This window comes from Nelumbo nucifera, chromosome 7 (assembly GCF_055504915.1).
Source record: "Nelumbo nucifera cultivar China Antique chromosome 7, China Antique-T2T, whole genome shotgun sequence".
In the NCBI taxonomy this organism is placed as follows: domain Eukaryota; kingdom Viridiplantae; phylum Streptophyta; class Magnoliopsida; order Proteales; family Nelumbonaceae; genus Nelumbo; species Nelumbo nucifera.
In genome coordinates this window covers 16,624,436-16,645,653 of record NC_142655.1, presented here as the reverse complement: position 1 = coordinate 16,645,653, position 21,218 = coordinate 16,624,436, and the positions used below count along the sequence as shown (strand labels likewise).

The 21,218-nt window shown below is 40.6% G+C and overlaps 1 protein-coding gene across 1 annotated transcript; it reads right to left on the bottom strand.

Annotated features, from left to right (window-relative positions):
• Positions 1–16,262: 16,262 nt before the first annotated feature.
• Positions 16,263–18,812, bottom strand: LOC104607821 (uncharacterized). The gene has a single exon (XM_010273549.3). The coding sequence runs from the start codon at positions 18,581–18,583 to the stop codon at positions 16,673–16,675; it is 1,911 nt and encodes a 636-aa protein (XP_010271851.1). The 5' UTR covers positions 18,584–18,812; the 3' UTR covers positions 16,263–16,672.
• Positions 18,813–21,218: the final 2,406 nt, after the last annotated feature.

Sequence of the window (21,218 nt, the reverse complement as noted above, 5' to 3'; positions counted from 1 at the left end):
TGCGTCATGCAGCATAGCATTTTAGCACTTTCAGGAGATGCATCTTTGCAGAAATTCTGTCGCTTCTCTCCCATGTGTTTGCACATGCATACATGTTTACTGAGTCCTTTCTTTATGTGTCATCTGGATTGGCAGGAGACAAAATCATGCACATCAGGCTGAGCTACTTGTCACAAGTGAATACACCAGTTTTCTATATGCATAAGGTGGCACCATGTGTATGGATTCTACGGAACACCAGTGTGTTCACTCGTGATAAGTAGTAGCCCAGTTTGGTTTGCATGATTGTCTCCAGCTCATTCGGTTTTCCAGTTCCAGAGGATCAACATAAGCCAGAATGTTGTGCTGTAGACCTAACCTATGCTGAAAGGTCCTCTGCTTAAGCTTCTTCACTTATCCAAAATATTCCTTTTTACACACATTGGTAGCAATATTAGCTATTTGACTATTTCTTTGTCACGTTTTCACCAACTCCCTACCATTTTTCTGTGATTAATATGTCAAGAAGATAGGATGCTCGTATGAGAAGTTTAAATGAAATGAATATACACAAGAGAAATGCATCGTAAAATTGGAAAAAAAATGGAATATAGAGGAACTCTGAAATTCTGAATTTCCAGGTACTTGGTCTATTAAGTGTCAAAACTCAAAACAAAAGAAGATACAGGAACATGCATTAGATGATTTAAAGCATAGGGGAAGGAAAAACTGAAAACAAGAAATTCTGAATTTGGAGAAACTAATTATCCAGAAAAACATTCATTAAACATTAGAACAATTGAATTTTTTTTGCTTCTTTTATCCCTTTAACCATAACTACTAGTCAGGAGTCAGTTCTTAAGAAGGGTCAAATTAAGTATTCATTTTCCAATATGTACATGCTACATCTCCCTCTTAGACTTTTCAATGGGACTGCAGCTATACTCTTCATTTAGGTAGTGCTGACATTTTGAAATCCAACTTGCTTTATGCCTAACTGCTACCAATTAAAGAATATTTTAGAAGAGATAGTAGCTCGAATTCAGTAAGAAGAAAAGAATTGATAAATTACTAAGAAGGTGTATATGTCTCAATTTTTGGTATTTGATAAAATGTAACTTCTTTGCTTGTTTGACTCATGGATATGTCAGGCCAATAAATAGATGAAGACTCTCTCTCTCTCTCTCTCTCATGAATTCCCAGCTTGCTGTTTCTCGTCCCTGGAATCTTTTCCTTGACTTGAATCTAACGCTGATTACTTATGACATCAATTTGCTTGCCAGGAATTCATGCTTGAGCATCAACAAGCATCTCTTGAACTCTCTTTATTCATAATTTGCTAGTATGGAAGATGATTTTGCTAAACAATGAGTCAAAAAACAGAATTATATTTAGGAATCATTTCTGGGGAGAAGGATACAATTGCAACTTAAAAACAATAAAGACAGAGATTCAAGGGATATGTAGCTTGACTAACACATGGAATTGCGTTTGAATGGTTGAATTATACCATAAATTCTTCTGCAATTAATAAAGAGGTTCAATTACCAATAAAAAATGATATATGCATCCAGGGGCTGAACAATTGCATTGAGCATACTTTTATTTTATTTTGATCTGATATTATCAGCACTATATTGTTTTATATTATAAATTCTTTCTGATTCTCTGTTCATGGTAATTGTCCATTTTTGCATATCCAATAAAACAAGTTTCACATTATTATTGATCAATAAGACAAGTGATATATCCATCATTTCTCCTGTTTTTTTATATTTTATTTTATTGTATATAAAGGCTTCAAGGATATTGCAATTAGAGAGGAACAATCTGGAGTATCTTCTGCACCATTTTTGTGGAGTTACTACAAACAAAGAGACTTCTCTATCTATTCTATGTGGGGCCTGTGGGCATAAAAAAAAACATCTATTCTGTGTAGTTTTATTTATGAGAATGGTTTGGAGTCATCACTTTTGATTTCATGACTGTGCTATTATTTACAACCAATGTTGCCAGACATGGACCAGATCAGATGGTTGGACTGTTTGGAATGCGACCTAGTAATATTTCCAGTATTTTAGAATTCCGGTTTTCATTTTTTCAGAAGCCCTGTAATTGGACTGGATGGATTTATGAGAACTGGTTGAATTTTCAAAACACTGGTGGTTTCTATGGAACCATTTGAGTTTGATGATTCATATAGTTATGAAATAAGTATTATTTTATTATTTTAGGTTACATGTTTAGAATTTTTAAATCAATCTAGAATGAAAAGAGAAACACTTTAAACTGTCATGTCTATTGAAGCATAAAGTAGGTATGTGAATCACTGGAACCCCATTTGCTGCCTACCATGAGCAACAATGATAATGAATTGCTGGCCAGGTTACTCATTTTTTTTATCAATGATGGTGAAAATTTTATTTATTAGGAAAAGTTAATGTATATAGGAGTAGAGGGATTGTCAGCCTCGACTTAATTATCATTGTGAGATTCAGTATCAAGCACAAGTCCCCCTGTGCTGTATAATTTTCCAAATACATTGAATTCCTTGTTACCCTTGTTTCACCCACTCATTTGCAAGACTGTTAACAGACCTAGATGTTTATTGTGTGACTACTCTCAATTTCTTTATTATTGATAACTCTGTATTTTGATGTCTTAACGGACATCATTTTAGGGTTACCTAGACCTTAGAATAGTCAAAATATGTCATTTTCCCACTTAAATCTAATATTGTGACCTTTGAAGGTCTCTGTGCAAATCCTGGGGAAGTTTCAGGGCTGAAATGAAGTTTTTGGGAAGCTGGTGTGAATTCTAGCTAAGAGAGTGGGTGTTTCTGTGAAAAACTGAGCACAGGAGGGTGCCTCCTATCTGCTAAACCTAAAAAGGTGCTCCTCTTATTGTATTAGCATACTCCTCTATCCTTAACAAACCCTAGGGCGCCTCCCTATTCATTCTTTTCACCTCTAACAAACCCTAACTGCCCATAACTTTTAAATCTTCACCTTCCATTCTTCCCTAATATCTAATCTCAACCATCCAAGCCTTAACAACCTCTCATACCCTTAGATCTTTACCTTTTAATCTCCACCCTCCATTCTAGGGTGCCATCTCTTTAGCATTCTAACCCTAGGGCACCACCTAACTCCTAATCCCCACCATTTAGCCTTTACATACTAGATCTCAACCCTCTATTTCACTCTCTATCTCAGCCACTCATTCTAGGATGCCACCCACTCCTTTTAATCACCACCTTTTAGTCCTAGGCGCCCAAATCTCCATCGTTCAATCTTAAGAGATCAAATCTCAGCCCGACATAATATTGGAAACACTCTCCTTCTCTTCTCAGCCTTAGGATCACCTTAGAACAATCCTAACCCTCCATTCTCAACCCTGGGGCACCCATATTTCTACAAAAACCCAGCTGCCGCCCCTCTTTTTCTCTCTAATCCTAAACTTATCATTCCTTCTCTATAAAAAGAACCCAAGTAGACCTATTCATGGGCCGGGTGGCCCGACCCCCGGATGGGCTTGAACAGGCATTTTGGCCTGCGGGCTTAACCACGGGCCAAAAAGCCCAGCCCACATAAAATTCGAGCCGGGCTTTGTCAAAATAGCCCGGCCCGACCCGACCTATAGTTAAACCTAAGTAAAAACCCTATGTGATGTCCATTTGAATAATTTTTTCTGATTTAAGAAGGTTGTTGATTCACTTGTAGGCCCATTGTTCATTTAAATAGGGGAAAAAAAACATTTGAATTAAAATAGATAATGTCCATTTGAATAGGGAAAAATTCGAATTTCTTTTATTAAGTCGGGCTTCGGGCTCGGGCTCGGGCTTTGGGCTTTTTATCAGGGCCGGGCTCGGGCCCAAGTTGTAGGCCCATTGGTCGGGCCGGGCTCAGGCTCGGGCCTAATATTTTTCTGTTAATAAAGAGTATAAGCCCGGCCCGAGCCCGGCCCGGCCCGGCCCATGAACAGGTCTAGACCCAAGGTGTCCTGAGAAGGGGTTGGTCAATTCACCCAGTTCACAATGCTAAGGTTTAATGAGGAGTTCAAGGGTTGTAGAAGGGAAGTATGCCCAAATCTTGTCAACAGGGGTTCCTGCAAACAGTCCCGCCAATCTGCAACTACTGCCACTGGATTTGATCAACTTGATTTTATTTTATGTTATTTTTATTATGGTAATCTTTTAGATTTAATATCTATTTGTTTATGTGTTTTGCAGATATGAATTCGTCCGGTTCAAGGCTAAGGTGTCTCGAAGGGTTTGAGGGCTGAACGGAGGGAGAAAGCGTGTATTTTGTCTTCCCAGACAGCTACCACCACTGGATCCGAATTTTGGATCATTTTTATTTATTTTTATTGTTGCTTTTAATGTTCTTTAATTTCTGAATTTTAATTATTGTCTTGTTCATTTCAAAACATTTAATTTCAGTATTAATAAATTTTATGTTCTTATTTTCTACAAATCCCATATTATCTTCCTTTTATTGGTATGGAACGAAAGTAATGATTTTTTTTACTACCCTATGGTTCAACCCCTTCCTCACCACGTCCTCTTTGTTTATTATATTATTGTACTTCATATCTTTAGACCTTTTCAAACCTGTCAAAACAGCCTTTAGCTCTATACTATTGAATCCCGAGTAGTGATAGGTTCCAAATATATAATCATGATGTCTGCCATGTGATTTTTAATCACTTTAGTGCCTGATACCTAGGTTGCCCGCCAAAATTCAGCTTGATATATGATGCTTGTGGTGGGCACCATTAAACATGTACTATTGACCTGCATAGGGCAGAATCATTTACTTCCTTCCAGTTTCTTATATAATATTGTTAGTTGTAAAAGAATCAGCAGCTCCATAGCCCTAATAGGCCTTCAATATTAGGGCTCCCCTATCCTCATAAAGGATCCATTCTCGTATGGTTCTTAGAATTTGTTGCCAATACAGACCCTTTTTTCCTACACCCATGTCCTTCTCAACTCACCTCCTCAACTCCTACACCATTACCAACCACAACTCCTACACCTTAAGTTCAGGGAACTTAAGGGATTGTTATCAGTTGTATAGTGATTCTTTTCTACCTTTGTAAATTGGTTGGAGGGACTTCATATTTTTGGCTTTTCAGGTGGGGTGTATGAAAATGATCCCTCTTACTTGGCTGTCGTTTATAGTTAAATTGTATTATCCCTTTTACTTGATCAACGATGGAAAGGAGGATGGATTATTTGTTTCTATATGCTATTTTTAGTTTGTTCAAATAATATTTCTACTTAATGTAGAATTAATTTATTCTGATCTTTTCCATGTTTTAATGTCCAATGATGGTTTTCCTTGTGACATGACATTGAAAGTTGCAAAAGCATCATGTAAATCAAAATGTTTATCTTGTATATTTTCAGGCAAAAGAGGCATCCATTGGGGATGTATGCTTGGCTTCTGATGTTGCTTTTCATGATAGAAGGATACCTATACCTATAAGTTCTCATGTCTTAATATATCTTTAATCCCCTATGTTTTTCTTTTTTCTTTTATTTGTTTTGCCAAGAATTGTTGTCCTTAAGCCACTTACAATTATCAAAATACCCCCGTAAGTATTTTTTCTACCATTTTATGTCAAAGTGGGTTCTGCATTGGAAAAGCTTTGAAATAATAATTCTAGTTTTGCAACAGGGCGTGAACATTTGTTTACATTTTTCAGTTCACCTGTTTTATTTATTTATCTTTGAATTATTGTTTTCCTCATCATCTCAGGGAATAGCGGATTAAGGTTATAGGACAAAAGGGAATAGTCATCTCGGGCAAAAGGCACACAAGACAAAGCAGGTCCCACTTTGTCCATAGTTCTAAGGTATCAAACAAGCATATGCAACTCTTGGAAGCCTCACCAAACAGGGTAGGACCCATGAAAGACACCATAAAACAAAGTTGGACATGTCTCTTTCATGAGTCCCATTTGTACATATAGAGCAAAGAAATCAAAGAGTTGTATGAACTATTTGTTTGATATCGTTTCCTTTCTTTCAAGAGTTTACATGCATACACTAGTTGTTTGCTGGCATTTACTCTCAATTAATAAAGAGAAAAAAAAAAGTTTTAGTTAGCCCAATAGGTCATTTAAACATCCATAAAGAAATGTAGAAATTTGTTAGAGAGACGTGGAACGGAAGAAGCTTGTGAGGTAAAACAATTTGAGACTATTGATCAAAATGTTCAAGACAAACACACTTGGCCTAAAGTGTTTTCTAAGTGAAATAACTAGAGAAATGGCATTTCCTTGTGAACAAACCAACAAAAGGAAATTAAATGTATTACATTACTTATTATTATAATAATTGATCTTGGTTTGAAGGAGAGTCTCCAACCTTCACTCTATCCCAACAGGTCATGACTTTCATTCTCTTTCTTTTGGTTAATGAGTACTGACTTTTTTATTTGTAACAAACCAAAAGGAGAAGCTTTTTCTTTAAAGGCAAGAGAAGGGGTTTTCTTCGCGCTAAATTCAAGAGAAAAAGAAAGATAGTTAGGGTTGGCATTATCTGTAGACCATGAGAGATTGGAGATTGAAGAAGACTCCTAAGTGATTATTGGATGGTTGAGGGATGAAACTGCTAGTTTAGTTATGATGTTGTATGTGTAGTTAGGGTCCTAGCCTTTATCATATTTGAAGACTGAAAATGATTTTCTCCCTGCCTCCATTTAGTTTTGATTGTAGGTCTTATTGGGAGTAGTTGACAAACATAGTATGGATAAGAGTTTGGATTTTTCGATGAAGGTATCTGTGTAAAAAGATTTTGTAGTCAATTGTTATCTTTAATATGACCTACTTGGAAATATTTAATTGTCTTAATTTATTTGATTATATAGATCAAGTATGGCCTACTTGGAAGGATCAGTGCAATTCCTTGATTTTGCATTTGCTAATGCAAATCATGAGGGAGAGATTTTGTGTCCATGTGTTATTATGATCATATTGTATGTGATGGATTTAAAAAGGATTATACCAATTGGGTGTTCCATGGTGAAGCTACAACTTCTATACCTACTGGTTTAAATATTACAGATGATGAATTAGATCAATATGATGATATTCATGCTATGCTACATGATACATTTGGTTATTCAAGCTTAGATGATGAGTTAAATGATGTGGCACAAACATTTAGACAAGGGCCTAATGTTGAGGCTCAAAATTTTTTTAAATTGGAGATGATGATAAAGAATTATTTTCCGGGATAGAGCAACAAATCATTTACTATGTTACTAGAACTATTGAAGAAGGCATTTCTTGTGGGTGAAACACAAGCAAAATCATTGTCCTAATGATTGCATGTCAAGGAACCACCGAAGAACCTTGTCCTGGCAAAGGGTGAACCTTAACTCGAAGGATTGTGCTGCAAAGTCATCCAACTCGTGCTAATACTTTGGGAAGCTTTGAATTAAGCAATTGCCTCCTCTCGTGCCCGGGCCTCCCTCTCGTTAGCCTCCATCCACAGCCTCTCCCACACTTCCTTCAGCTCATTGACGTGCCCTTTCAGCCAGTGCACCATCTCAGACTGCTCATCAATGTAGTGCTTCAACCCGGAACCTTAGCCTCCAGCACGGTCGTTCGCGCACCTGCCGCATCAATCTCGACCAACCGAGCCTTCAGGTTCAGGACCTCAGTATGGCTTGCCTCGTAGAGATGTTGCACTGATTGAAGACAATCGACCACTACAATCGTAGAGCAAGCATTTTGTAAAAAAGAAACCAAGTGTCAGCACCACAACTCTCTAGGGTGCTGCTCATGGACTCTACTGCCCCCCACCTAACGGCTTTCATCAAGATGCCATGGAGAAGCTGCTCGGGTACACCCTCCGTTCTAAGTCCATCCTCAGAATGGACATTCCATTGAGGCATGTGGATGGGCGGACTGCCACCCTATGGCATGTTCCCCCAAAGGGAAAGGGAGTGAATGGCCTAGGTTCCCTCCTCCAGGTCGACCTGATGTCGGGGAGTCCTCTCAGTAGACCTTAGTGGCATCACCTCAAATCAGGGTTGAGCCCCTTGAATAGCTCAACAACGCTTGTCTTGCCTAGTCCTCATCCATCGGAGAATTTCCTCGTGATTTTCCATCCCAACACCTACACCAAAACAAACATTACATCAATACAAGTCAAGATCTCGAAAAAGATGAAATTGAAAAATCAAGAACAACAAATAGACCGGCCTCTTCGCTCATTAGCCTAGTGTGGATCAACATTGAGAAGGACATATAGTACATCACATCAACATCCTCGACCATCCCTATTGTCGCCCTCTCTCCCTCAGTTTGGCGGCTCAACTTAGGCTGCTTTACTTTCGTCCTTGACTTCTGGAGCATGGTCAACAAAGGTGAGCCTCCTGGATAGTGCACAAAGAATAACTTCTCCTTCTAGTGCTTCACCAAGGATGAAATCCCAACCAACACCTTGATATGCTGTTGGGTTGAGAAGTAGTAATATTCTGGCTAGTGGTGCTTTAGTTGGAGGAAATAAGAGACTGATTAAGAGCCTAAAGGAGTTTGGCATCAGCTGCACTGGTAGTACCCGGTACTACATGAACACCTCAACCAACCCCTTGTTCAATAGGAACCTCAACCTAGACTCCAGACTCTTCTCATATTCACAGAGCTTGCCCGATCAAGCATATGTGGACCTTTCACCAGTTATCGGACACCTGAGCTCATATTCTGTAGGGACGCAATATAGATTTTGGATTTGAGTCATATCCACGGGAGTCAGACAGCATGAAGTGGTTCCAAATCAATGACCAACCCCTTGAAGTCCTTGGCCTCGGTCCCCCAGTCGTAGGCCTTGTGAACATCAAGCATAGAAGCCTCAGTAAGAGACCTCAGCTCGTACTCGGAGTAGGAAGTAGTGGAAGTAGAAGAAAAAGAAGAATGGAAAGATAAAGAAGACATATTACCTAAATTCGAAGATAAAGGCTGCAGAGCTGAATTAAACATCGAACACCGAAGACTACTTCTTGTCGAGCTCTACAAGTGCCTTCCTTCACAAATGACAAAGGGGAAATGCTCTTCTCCCCCTATTTATATGACCCCCAGTGATCTACATCAAGGCGAGATCAACGGTGGGGATCAAACGCCACTCTAACAGCTCAGAAATAGCAAATTGACGCCATTGACTTCTACACACACATAATCTCAGGAAGGCAAAATGTTCCTTCTATTAGCATGACGTGAGCGTTGAACCGGCCGATTCACTCAAAAACCGGTTCAATCCCAAGGTCCACTACTCACATGGCAGGCTTAACCAAACTTCAACTTCAAGTTCCTCAACCAAGAACCAAAGAACTCTTTCATGCTACACCATAGCCGAACGCTACACTCCTCGACTTCAGAACAGGGGGAGTGGTGTTTGGGTTATGATTTAGTTGGCCCCAAATGCCATTTGTCGCCTCCATTGCTGCCTAATCACCTTGTCCACATCAGCATCGTATCACCTCTGTAGCCTACCTTATCTTCTTGATAACGTTAGCACCACGTCATGTGGATAAGCGCTCCGTGGTCTACCTCATCACCTCGGCCACATCGATGCCATGTCATGTGGATAAGTGCAACCAAGACAAGTGAGTAAATGGAGACAATTCCGCTGGGGATTAGGTTTTATCCTGAAGACCTCAATGGTTAACCTCATCCCAATAACCCCAAAAGCCTCATCCGATGAGAACACAAATTCTTGCATATAAAAAGGTACCTCCTGCTCAAGGTATGGGATCCAACTTTTTTCATACCATAACTCTGCTTCAACCAACACCATTCTCTAACTACTCGGCCCAACCACCCATCTTCCTTGACTAAATTGAGCGTCGGAGTATCTACTCGGGGATAACTCCTTGGGCCTCTAACTGCTTTCTTGCTTGCAAATCTTGGAGTGTGGCTTCGTCCTTTTACCTCAGCTCTACCCAATTGGCAAGATTATCTAACTGCGACCTTGGTTCAAGAACTTCCTCAAATCGAGCAGCATTACTTGGGTTGCCCCCGAGGAGCATTCCTAAATAGGAAAAAGGAAGGTTTTCCACTTTACAATCCAAAATAGATTTGAAGTTCTCTAGGAGGCTCTCTTCAACTGAGTTTATAGGTACAATACTAGTTTTGTTAAAATTGACCCTCAACCTAGTAACTGATTCAAAAACATCAATCACCCTCTACACATTAGAGATGCTTTCCAAGGAAGCATCTAAGAATATGATGATGTCATCAGCAAATTGCAAATGAGAAATCTGAACCAAATCTCTCCCCACTTCAAAGCCATTGATCAAGCTTAGTAGTTTGGCTTTGTTTAAAAGAAAATTGAAGATATCCATCACCAAGGTAAAAAGGTGAGGAGAAAGTGGACAACCTTGTCTAAATAGCCTTTAGGCTCTCCATTTAGGAGCACTAAAAAACCAAGATGAGGGAATGCATCCTTTGATTCATTTGATCCATCTATTGCCAAAGCCCCTCAATTTCAAACAAATACACTCCTAGTCAACTTTGTCATAGGCCTTTTCAAGGTCTAGATTTACTAGTACCCCTAGCTTCCCAAGAGCCTTATTGTTTTCTACACACTCATTTGCAATTAAAATATTATCCACAATTTGTCTTCCTTTAACAAAGGCAAACTGATTTGGAGAAATTTGATCTTCTAGAACTTCTTTTAGTCTTCATGCTAGAATTTTTGCAAAAATTTTGTAGACACACCCTACCAGTGCCCTATCTCCATATATGATGAAAATTGCCTCTTTGATTTCCATCTCTTCAAAGCATCTTTCCAACCAGGCTTTCTTATCTACCAACTAGGTTGATCCTTTCCATTGACTCAATCTGAATTTGCACTAGCTTTCTTTAGAGTATAGGCTCTTAAAGAAGGAGAGGCTTCAGTGAATTCTTCAGAAATTTCCACTTCTCTTTGGTTCACTCTTATTTTTGAAATGAAGTTTTTCCTTTGTCTCCCCAAGGTATAAACATGGAAAAATCCCGAATTGTTATCTCCTTCTTGCAACCATCTCACTCTTGTTCTCTACCTCCAATAAATTTCCTCCTTTCTGACTATCTTTTCCCAATATTTCCTCAGCTCAATCCTTCTTCTGTCTGAATCATCTAAAGTCCCTTTTTTCTCTTTTACATTAATTCATTCAATTCCATGAGCATCCTCCTTTCTCATCCTCAAAGGCTCTAAAATGTTCTTTTCCCAAAGATTTCAACTTCCTCTTCAATAATTTTAATTTTTGTAAAAGCCTGAATCCAACCCATCCCTCTACTTCAAACTCCTCCCACCAACTAGCTACCAGCTTCTTAAAATCCTTGTGAGAGGTCCACCATTTTTCTAGTCTAAAAGGGGGCTTTCCTATTGTGACTAGATCTTTGTTCAGCTTAATGAACTAGTGGTCTGAAATGCAACGGTGGCAAAGGTCTTGAGTTAGGTTGGGAAATCTTTGCACCCAATCATGGGATAAAAGAAACCTGTCTAGTCTACAACTAACTATGACTTCTTGCATATTTGACCAGGTATATTGACCATTTTTGAGAGGGATGTCACAAAGGTTATGTCTGGAGATGAAGCTAGAAAACTTTCTCATACTTCTTGTTAGAATTCTATCATTGAAGTGTTCTTGGTTGAATCATATTACATTGAAGTTTCCTGCTACACACCAATGAATGCCTTCACCCCATGCAAAGAGTCTAATTCCTCCCATAATCCAATTGAATCTGTCTTTTGTATTGGTGAATAAGACTGAGACCGAGAAATCTCCCTTGTCAATTTCTAGCCCAAAGAACTCTTCCTTCCTAGCTATAACAATGCCTCCTAATGAACCTATTGCAGGAACAATTGCCCATTTCCTTCCCCTTATCCCCCAAATGGCTTTATAAATTTCTTGTCTACTACCTCTTTCTTTGATTCCTACAAAATAATTATGTCTGGATTTTCTCTTTTAAGAGTTTCCTTCACTAGAGTCCTTTTGAGTTGGCCTCCCAAACCTCTAACATTCCGGATGTTGCTTTTTCTTTATGTTTTTGTTTACTATTTGATGGTCAGCCAAGTGCCAAGGTAGCTCTCCACAAGGCAAAACAAAACAAAATTTAATTAAGTAATGTACTCGTATAAAATAATAGAATAATCAATAGTGTTAGTAGTGTTTGAGGTTCAATTCCAATAAAGGGGAAAGGGCTATCAACTTTGTAGGTTGAAGAAAAAGGCTAGAAGAACTACTTTGAGAAATTGAAGTCCTAGGGCTTTTGGCATCATTCATTCCAATTTCCCAATGGTATGAGAAAGGAAAGGAAATGATGGCTATGTTTGGTTTAAAGGAAAGGTAGGGAAAGACAGGAAAACCTATACAAGGTTTGTAAAGGTTTCCCTACCTTTCCTTTACTTTCCCTGCATTTTATTCAAACTAAACATAGCCTAAGGGAGTGCTTGAGTTTAAATAGCTCAATATTTTATTTCTTTACTTTTAAAATTTAAAAGGAATTCACATTCTAAGGGAGTTAAGAAGCAATTTGATGAGGAAGAATAAGCTAAAATTCTTGGAAAAGCAACTTCTGATCATAGGCCAGAATTCTTCGGGAATCATATCCTTCCATCAATGCGAGCTTATATGCATTGCCAATCTCAAGTTTGGATAAAAGAAGGGGTTACGTTTGGTTGGTAGTTAGCATTCTGATGTAATCGTTTCTGGTCACGTACCATTTTTTGTGATGTATAAATTTTTTTGGCTAAGTACCTCGTTATTTGACCCGGTGGTGACGTGCCTTGGTGATGAGCTACTTGGTGGCGAACTCCCTGGGGGAGAACTGCCTGGTGGCGAGCTCCCTGGTGGAGAGCTACTTGGTGACGAACTGCTTGGTGGGGAACTGCCCGGGGGCGAGCTCCCTGGTGGAGAGCTACTTGGTGACGAACTGCCTGGTGGCGAGCTGCTTGGTGATGAACTGTCTGGCGAACTGCCTGGTGGCACTCCCTGGTGGCAAACTGCCTGGTGGCGAACTGCCTGGTGGTGAACTCCTTGGTGGCGAACTGCTTGGTGGCGAATTCCCTGGTGATGAACTGCCTGGTGGCGAGCTGCCTGGTGGCGAACTGCCTAGTGGCGAACTGCCTGGTGGCAAACTCCCTGGTGGCGAACTGCCTGGTGCAGCGCAACCCGACTACCCTCTGCGTGAGGTGATTTCCTCTCCTTTGTAGGCGGTGGGAGCTGAGGGACATGCGAGAACTGAATCAGAGGACTCGGGGGTATTTTCCCGGCGGGGACTCTCCGATGCCTAAGTTAGCATTCTGATTCCGAAGAGCTTGGAGAGAAATGAGAGAGCTAGAGAGCAGGGGTTACCATCCTTTTTCTTTTTTCTCCTCTGGCTTTAGGGGTCGGAGTCCTTATATAGTGGTGTCCTCACGGGTTAGGTGGGTGAAAAGCCTTCAAACGGTAAGCCTCATCATATCCCACTAGAACCGGGGTACGGTGGTGAACTCCTCGAGGTTGTCAGGCTGGCGCTTGTGTCAGGCGGCCAGGTCGGCGCCTGGGCCAGGTTGTCAGGTCGGCACCTGTGTCAGTCAGCGGGTCGGTGTCTGGGCCAGGTTGTCAGGTCGGCGCCTGTGTCAGTCGGCGAGTCGGTGTCTGGGCCAGGTTGTCAGGCAGGAGATCTTCCTGCGATACGCCAAACTACTCTTCTGTACTGAGCTACCCTACAAGTGGTGAGCTGCCCGGGGGAGCTATGCCGAGCTGCTTGTGGCGAGCTTTTCCGAGCTGTCTGGCTCCTTGGGGGCGAGCTCCTTGGAGAGCTGCCTAGCTCCTTGGAGAGCTGCCTAGCTCCTTGGCGAGCTCTTTGGTGAGCTACCGAGCTCCTTGGCGAGCTCCTTGGTGAGCTACTGTGCTCACGGGTATGCCGTTAATGGTTCTCGGTGGGCGTCTTATAGGTTGCCAGGTCGGCCAGGTCGGATCATGTGCCAGGCTGATCCGGCCAGGTCGCGCAGGCCGCGCAGGCTGCGCCAGGCCGCGTGCAGGCCGCTCGTAGGCCGCGTGCAGGTCACACCAGGCCGTGCCAGGCCAGCCAGACCGGTGCCCGGGTGGGACACCAACTTGGTAAGTTGTTGCCTGGGTGTTTGCCTAGTTGTCACGAGGTGCCACGTGTCGCAATTTCACTGGAGGGCCAAATCTGCCCTCATCATATTCAGTGCCCATTGGGGAGGACTTTCATGCACCAGCTTTTGGTGTTGCAAGGTAGGCCCTACAAGAAAAGCCATGAAGCCATGTTTGGTAAAAAAGCCTAGAAATTACATGTTTTCTTCACAATAACAGTTACCAACCAATCATCTCCAAGACTCATCTGATTACACAAGTTACATGTTATCTTCACAACACATTAAATTTCATCATAAACCAATCACTTCACCAGAAAGTTAACCTTTGAACCTCCTCTTGATAGAAAAATTACATATGATCACTCACTCAGGTGGCGTTTAATAAATCTGAAATTTCAGATCTGAATAGTTAAAAGGTTTTTTTTTTTTGTTTGAAATCTGAAAAGAAGCATGTGTGCTTTTTTACTTTTTAAAGGCTCTGAATTCATAAGTTTGTTTGTGTTGGATCAACCCTTTACCATCTGAAATTTATTGATTTTATTATTCTACCCCTAGAACATACTATTTAGAAATATTGAGTTCAATTTGCATTATGTCATAAATAATAATTTTCAACATCAAAATAACATTGAAACAATACAAATAAAAAATAATGAATTAAAAATTAATAAATGAAATTATTAAAATTTATAAATAATTAATGACTATAAAAATATTAAAATAATTAATAATTTACACAAATAAAAATTAAAATAATTTTTAAAAATTAATGAAATAATTAAAACTTATTAGTTAATAAAAATAAAAAAAATAATTAATGTTTAATAAAATATTAAAATAATTAATAATTAATAAAAATAATTTATAATTAATAATAATCTTATTATTACTACTCATCAAACCATCGCTGCAAGTTGCAGCGGCGGTGGCAATGGTGAGAAGATAGGGAAGAGAGAAAGAGAGAGAAAGAGAGTGAGTGAGTGAGTGAGAGCGAGAGCGAGAGAGAGAGAGAGACAAGGAACTGCCATCGCTGCAACTTATAGCGACAGTAGCAGAAAGATAGGGAGGGAGAGAAGGAACCACTGTCGTTGCAACTTGCAGCGGCGATGATGCGAAGACATGAGAGAGAGAGAGAGAGAGAGTGCAGTGGCGGTGGTGGCAGTGGAACTTCATTAGGTCACAGTGAGGGCTCAATTCGAGTTACATGAAGGATTAAGCAGCCTCTAAATTACGTCCGAGTGCATTAAGCAACCTCTCCACCTCTTAGAAATTAAGATATGAAATCCAGTTTCAGATCTATAATAAGAGGGCATATTAATTAAAAATGGCATCTGAAAAGCAAAGTTTTCAAATTCAGACATCTAAAAAGTACAATCAAACGCCACCTCGCGCTGTGTGTATGTGTTTTTCTCCAAATAGAGTAGGGCTAACAAGAATTACAACATGGGCTTAAATATGGAAAAAAGTCATTTCAAATAGCCCAATGATCCAACCAGGTCGCACTGCAAATGCTTAAAGAAACTAGCATGCAAAAATAACAAATGATGTGGGTGTCAACCAACTAGCAAGTGATGTAGTTGGTAGGGCCTTCAGCTGACTGCTTTGTTGACTAATTGACAACTAGTCATGCTTTGTTAACATTGGTCAGACAACATAACAGAGCTAGACGTAAAAATAAAACGTTAAAAATGTTTAACAATTATCCAAATAACACAATTTAAATCGGTTTCATTTAGTAGGTTCAATGATTAAACAAGAGAAAACTGGGTTTCTTTTGGAAGACAAATAAATAAGGTTCAGGATTGGCATGCCTTTAAAAGCACTTTATAAGCTTTTAACAAGCAGTTGGAAGCTGGCCAAACCCATGAGTCTTGTAAAAAGGTGAATTGCAAAAAGCTTCCTATTTCAGAATTGTTTTTTGAAAATTCCAATTTCAGAATTGAAACCAACAGAATAAGTCCCAACAAAATAGCATAGAAAAAATCAACAAAACCTATATATAAATATATATATATATATATATAATAAAAGTGAAAAGTTTATTAAGAAGAGAAAAAATAAATATAGCAAAAAATGTGATGAGAAATCACCAGATATACGGTCCGAGAAAATAAGAGATGCAAAAAATACAACAAAAAATTCAGACACAAGAATTAATTCCTTGATCCCAGATCAAATAGAGACCAAAAACCATTTTCAAATGCTTCTTATGAAATCCCTCCAACTTCCGGTAAGATGAGAATCCAGTCCATAATTTGTTTACATCATATCATAGAATTTGCCCTCCCCTCGTGCTTTGTCTTAAAAAATTCTTCTGTTTCTCTCCTTCCAAACTTCCCTACAAGTGGAAAAAGGTACACAGCTCCAAGCAAGGTATTTCCTTTTAATGTAGGCCAATGAGCAAAAATGTTTCCCGGGGATCTTGGATCCCAAATGTCAATGTCAAAGAGACCAAAAAAGAATTCCCATATATACTTTGAATAACTACAACCAAAGCAAAGATATAGCAAATTCCCTTTAGCAGCCTACACAGACATCTTCTAGCCACCTGAGGTCCTCTGTTTTGGGTATGGTCTTCTAGACAACTTTTCAATTATCATATTGCAAAAATGCACGAAACATTTGAAGGGATTTATGATCCAAACCATCTTTTGCAATCAAATCCATAATTATAGATGTAGTCATTGAATCTGGTAAGAATCCTCTCTTGGCCATTTCATTAAGAAGTTGGAATGACTTATCTATCTCATGTTTTCGGAGAAATCCACGTACTATGACATTGAAAGTGCAATCATTTGGAGAACAACCCATCTCTCCCATTTTCATCAACAAATTTTCAGCTTCATTCAGCAATCCCAATTGGCACAATCCATCTATGAGAGTGTTGTAAGTAACAGAATCAGGCACCAATCCTCTCTTACACATTTCACTGTGGAGCTGCACTGCCTTCTCTATTCTCTTGCTTTTGCAATAGCCATTAATTAACACGGTATAGGTAAATATATTAGGTTCAAGACCCCTACTCAACATGGAAGCTAAGATTTCTTCTGCCTTGTTCATTTCACCGTGTAAACAGTATCCATCTATCAATGCTGTGTATGTTATAATGTCAGGCTCCACCCCTGCTTGAATCATTACTTCTAATATCTCGTGTGCTTTTGTAGCCATTCCTTTCTTGCAAAGAGCATCCACCAACGAATTGTAGGTCACAATATTGGGTAAGAGTCCTCGTTCCACCATTTCATTTAACGACTTCATGGCTTCTTCCCACATCTCTGAAAGGCACAAGCTATGAATCAAAGCATTGTAAATGATACGATTAGGCTTCTCTCCCTTTTGCAGCATTACTTCAAACACAGCACGTGCTTCACTAAGCCTCCCTTCTTTGGCCAAGGCAACCACCAAAATGTTGTAGGTCACGATGTCTGGAGAGATTCCACAGTCCACCATGTCCTTAAAAATGCTTAAAGCTTCTTTCCACCGGCCAAGATTGCAAAGTCCATAAATTAAAGAGCTGTAGGTCACAACATTTGGTGAGATGCATTTTTCTTTCATTTCATTTAACAACCTCGTGGCTTCTCCCCACAGGCCTGAAAGACACATGCCATGAATCAAAGCATTGTAAGTGATAAGATTAGGCTTCTCTCCCTTTTGCAGCATTACTTCAAATACAGCACGTGCTTCGCTAATCAAACCTTCTCTGGCCAAAGCACGCACCAAAATGTTGTAGGTCACGATGTCTGGAGAGATTTCACAGTCCACCATGTCCTTAAAAATGCTTGAAGCTTCTTTCCACCGGCCAAGATTGCAGAGTCCATATATTAAAGAGCTGTAGGTGACAACATCAGGTGATATGCATTTTTCTTTCATTTCCGAGAAGAGGTTCAGGGCATCGTTTACGAGTCCCTCTTTGCACAAACCATCAATGATTGTGTTATATATGTGTAAGCTGGGTTTACACTGACCCCTTTTCTCCATCTCTCTGAGGATTCCAAGAGCCCTGCAGGTGTTTCGAGTCTTGCAAAGCCCATTAATGATGGTTCCATAAGTGACGTCGTTGTATGGGTAACCTTTGTCTACAATCTTGTAGAACAATTCCATCGCCTGGGCGATCTCATTTCCAGCACAAAGTCCCCTAATCATGGTACATAAAGTCACAACATCTGGTTCATAGCCTCGTTTCAGGATGACTCCAAGTACAGAGAAGCCCAAATCGGCTCGATTCGAGTGGCAGAAGCAATTCATTACCATGTTCAGAGTATAAAGAGTGGGAAGGATTGGTAAAGAACCCATCTTTCTATACAGAGAAATAGCTGTTGTATAAAGCTTCGCTTTCCCAAGAGAAGCCAAAAGTTTATCAAAAGCCCGAACCGGTGGGAAGGGTCGCAAGCGAACCATCTCATCGAATAAAAGCAACGCGTCTTCAACAGAAAGAGAAGCTGGCCTGCGTCCATTTTTGAGGAAGTTGTGCAGCAATTGAGATGTTCCACTTCCACCCATTAAATGGGCAGTGAGGATGAGAAGGGGAAAGGCGAAGACAAGAGATTTCGATTAAGCAGCGTATGGAGGAAGGGGCGCCATTGGCTGCAGACTTCAAAATCCTCTTCCTCTTGTAGCCTGTAGGAGCTCAACTTAACAGCTGTGGCAGTGTGGAGCTACTTCACATGGCAATTGCCGTTTGCCGTCTGCTAACAAACAAGTAACTAACCATGAAAGACTCGGACGGAGTGACGGAGTAATATTAAACGTGAGTACTACACGTGTCACTTGTTAGGACCAAAAGGTTTAATATTACTCCGTGACGGAGTGGGGACGGAGCAGGCTGGGGACGGAGTAACTAGCCAAGGATAGATTAATTCTCATCCCTGTGGATGTTCTTAAAAAACCGATAGTTTTGATTTAGTTTTGGTTAATCATATATATATATAATATTGATGGAGGCAGATTCGGCCCGATCCCTTAGTTGTGCGATACGTGGAAGAAAACGGAGTGACCTGGCAGGAATGTCAGTTCGGCACGGCGACAGCACAGTCATATCCCAAGAAGAGGCCCGAGCTCCCGAGCTCCCCAAGAAGAGGCCCAAGCTCCCCAAAAGGAATCCACACTTCCTGGGAGGTGAAACCCGAGCTCTCCCTAAGAATCCCGAGGTTAACAGAGAAGCCCGCGAGGGGAAAAACCCGGACTAGCCCACCTCAGGTCAGTCTGGACCATATGTCGGCACCTCGAGACAGGACATACTCTCATTCAAACTCCTTCACCTCGCGCACCACTCCGGCACCTCGGCTCCAGGTCGCGCAATTGTGAAACCGTACCTGACAGGTCCGTACTCTGAGGCAGCACGCCTAACTGGTCTGGATCTGACAGATGGCAATCATGCCGTAACAACCACTTGCTACCACCATCTCAGTTGTGGCAGAGACGGCCCTGACAGAGAGGACAGTGGCGGTTATGCCTGCCCCCCATAGAAGCGGTTATACCTGACTTGGCAAAAACTTGAGAGTGAGTGCACCAGGTGGTTATAAAAGACCTTCTTCCCCCAGAGAAAGAGGTATGTGATATTTGTACTTTATTGTCTTGAAATCTTTTATTTTCCCTTGCCTTCTCAAGAGTATTAACTTGAGCTTCGGAGTATTCCCACCGGGTTCCTCCCCGGAAATCTCTAATTTCTTCCTTGTTTCAGGCATCTTCAACTCCGTCAAAGGTAAGGTTACCGGCAACTAAGACCGACCGGATCGTGCATCATCAATTATTTTTTATTTTCTTTTGAAATTGAATATACTCTTTTGCCGATAGATTTTTCTTTCTCTTTGAAAATTTCAAGAGCTTTGAAAATCGAAAATGGAAAGTTTCAAAGAGACTTTGAAAGTTGCAAAGAGAACGAAATTTTCGGCCTTGCCAGAGTGTTAGACTGGAGATTGTTAGTCTCTTAATCTTGAAAAACGAAAAGTTTCAAGCTTTAGCCCTTTCTTCTCTTTTGTCTCGATGGTTTTCTTCCCACCAACAGTTTCTTTGAATCACAATCTCAGTCTCTCACAATCTCATTCTATCAGACTCTCAGTTTCTTCCCCAATAGACCGATGGCCTCCAGTGCTCTGCCCTCTGATCAAATCACTGACGACTCTGATCAAATCACTGACGACTGGCGTCTCCTCTCAGATTTAGCCTTCACTCTCTCGGACTGGTATCTGGCATCTTCTTTGATCTCTCATCTCTCAGTCTTTCTCTCATTCGACACTCACTCGACACTCAGACTCACTGATCTCTGTCAATCTCAATCACTCATCTCTCTATCTCTCTCTCACGTCTCTCACTCTCAATTCACAATTGTTCATTCTCTTTAGATCATCGACAGGGAAGGTTTTTCCCCTTTTTTAATATTGAGGGCATAAAAAACCCAAAAAAGCAAACCACAATTAATCGGTTTCACCGGTTCAGTTTTGATTTAGTTAAAATAAAAACCGTACAGTTCGGTTCACCGAACCGTGAGCACCCCTAGCACGTCGGTAACTTTGAGCTAACATAACATCCAAATAACGGCAAATTGACGTTAAGTTTGAATTATTCGGTTGAACCGGCACTAAAAGACAAAAGCTCAAAGGCTCGTCTTTTGGAATGATTTTGGAATAACATTCGCGGTGCAGCATGAGGACGCGCCAGGTGTTTTTTTGTTTCATGCATGTGATTCAAACGTGTGACAAGGGAGTTCGATTTCAGTCCAGGCACGCTATATACGCCAACGTTCGCACGGCACATGAACGCGCCACACGACGTTTGATTCGTGCGTTGGTTTAATACGTGTAAAATGAATTAAACAGAGTCTTATCCTTTAATGCCGTTAGCTTCTCATTAGTTCCATTCCACTACCTGCTCGAGACTCATTGGACTCTGCCGTCGCCAGTCACTCTCACTCTCTCCCTTTCCAACCGGCGATGATTAATAGCCATCACCGACGACACCCTCAGGTGTTTTGGACTCTGTCCTGATAGAAGCCGGACTGTTATCACCGGCGACTGATAGAAGCCGAACTCCTGTCAAAGGTAATCATTCAGATTCGCCTACCCTTGCTGAACAAGCAAGAACGGAGGATTCAATGGGCAAAGGAGTCCGATGAGAGAAGAGATGGCCACGGGAAAAA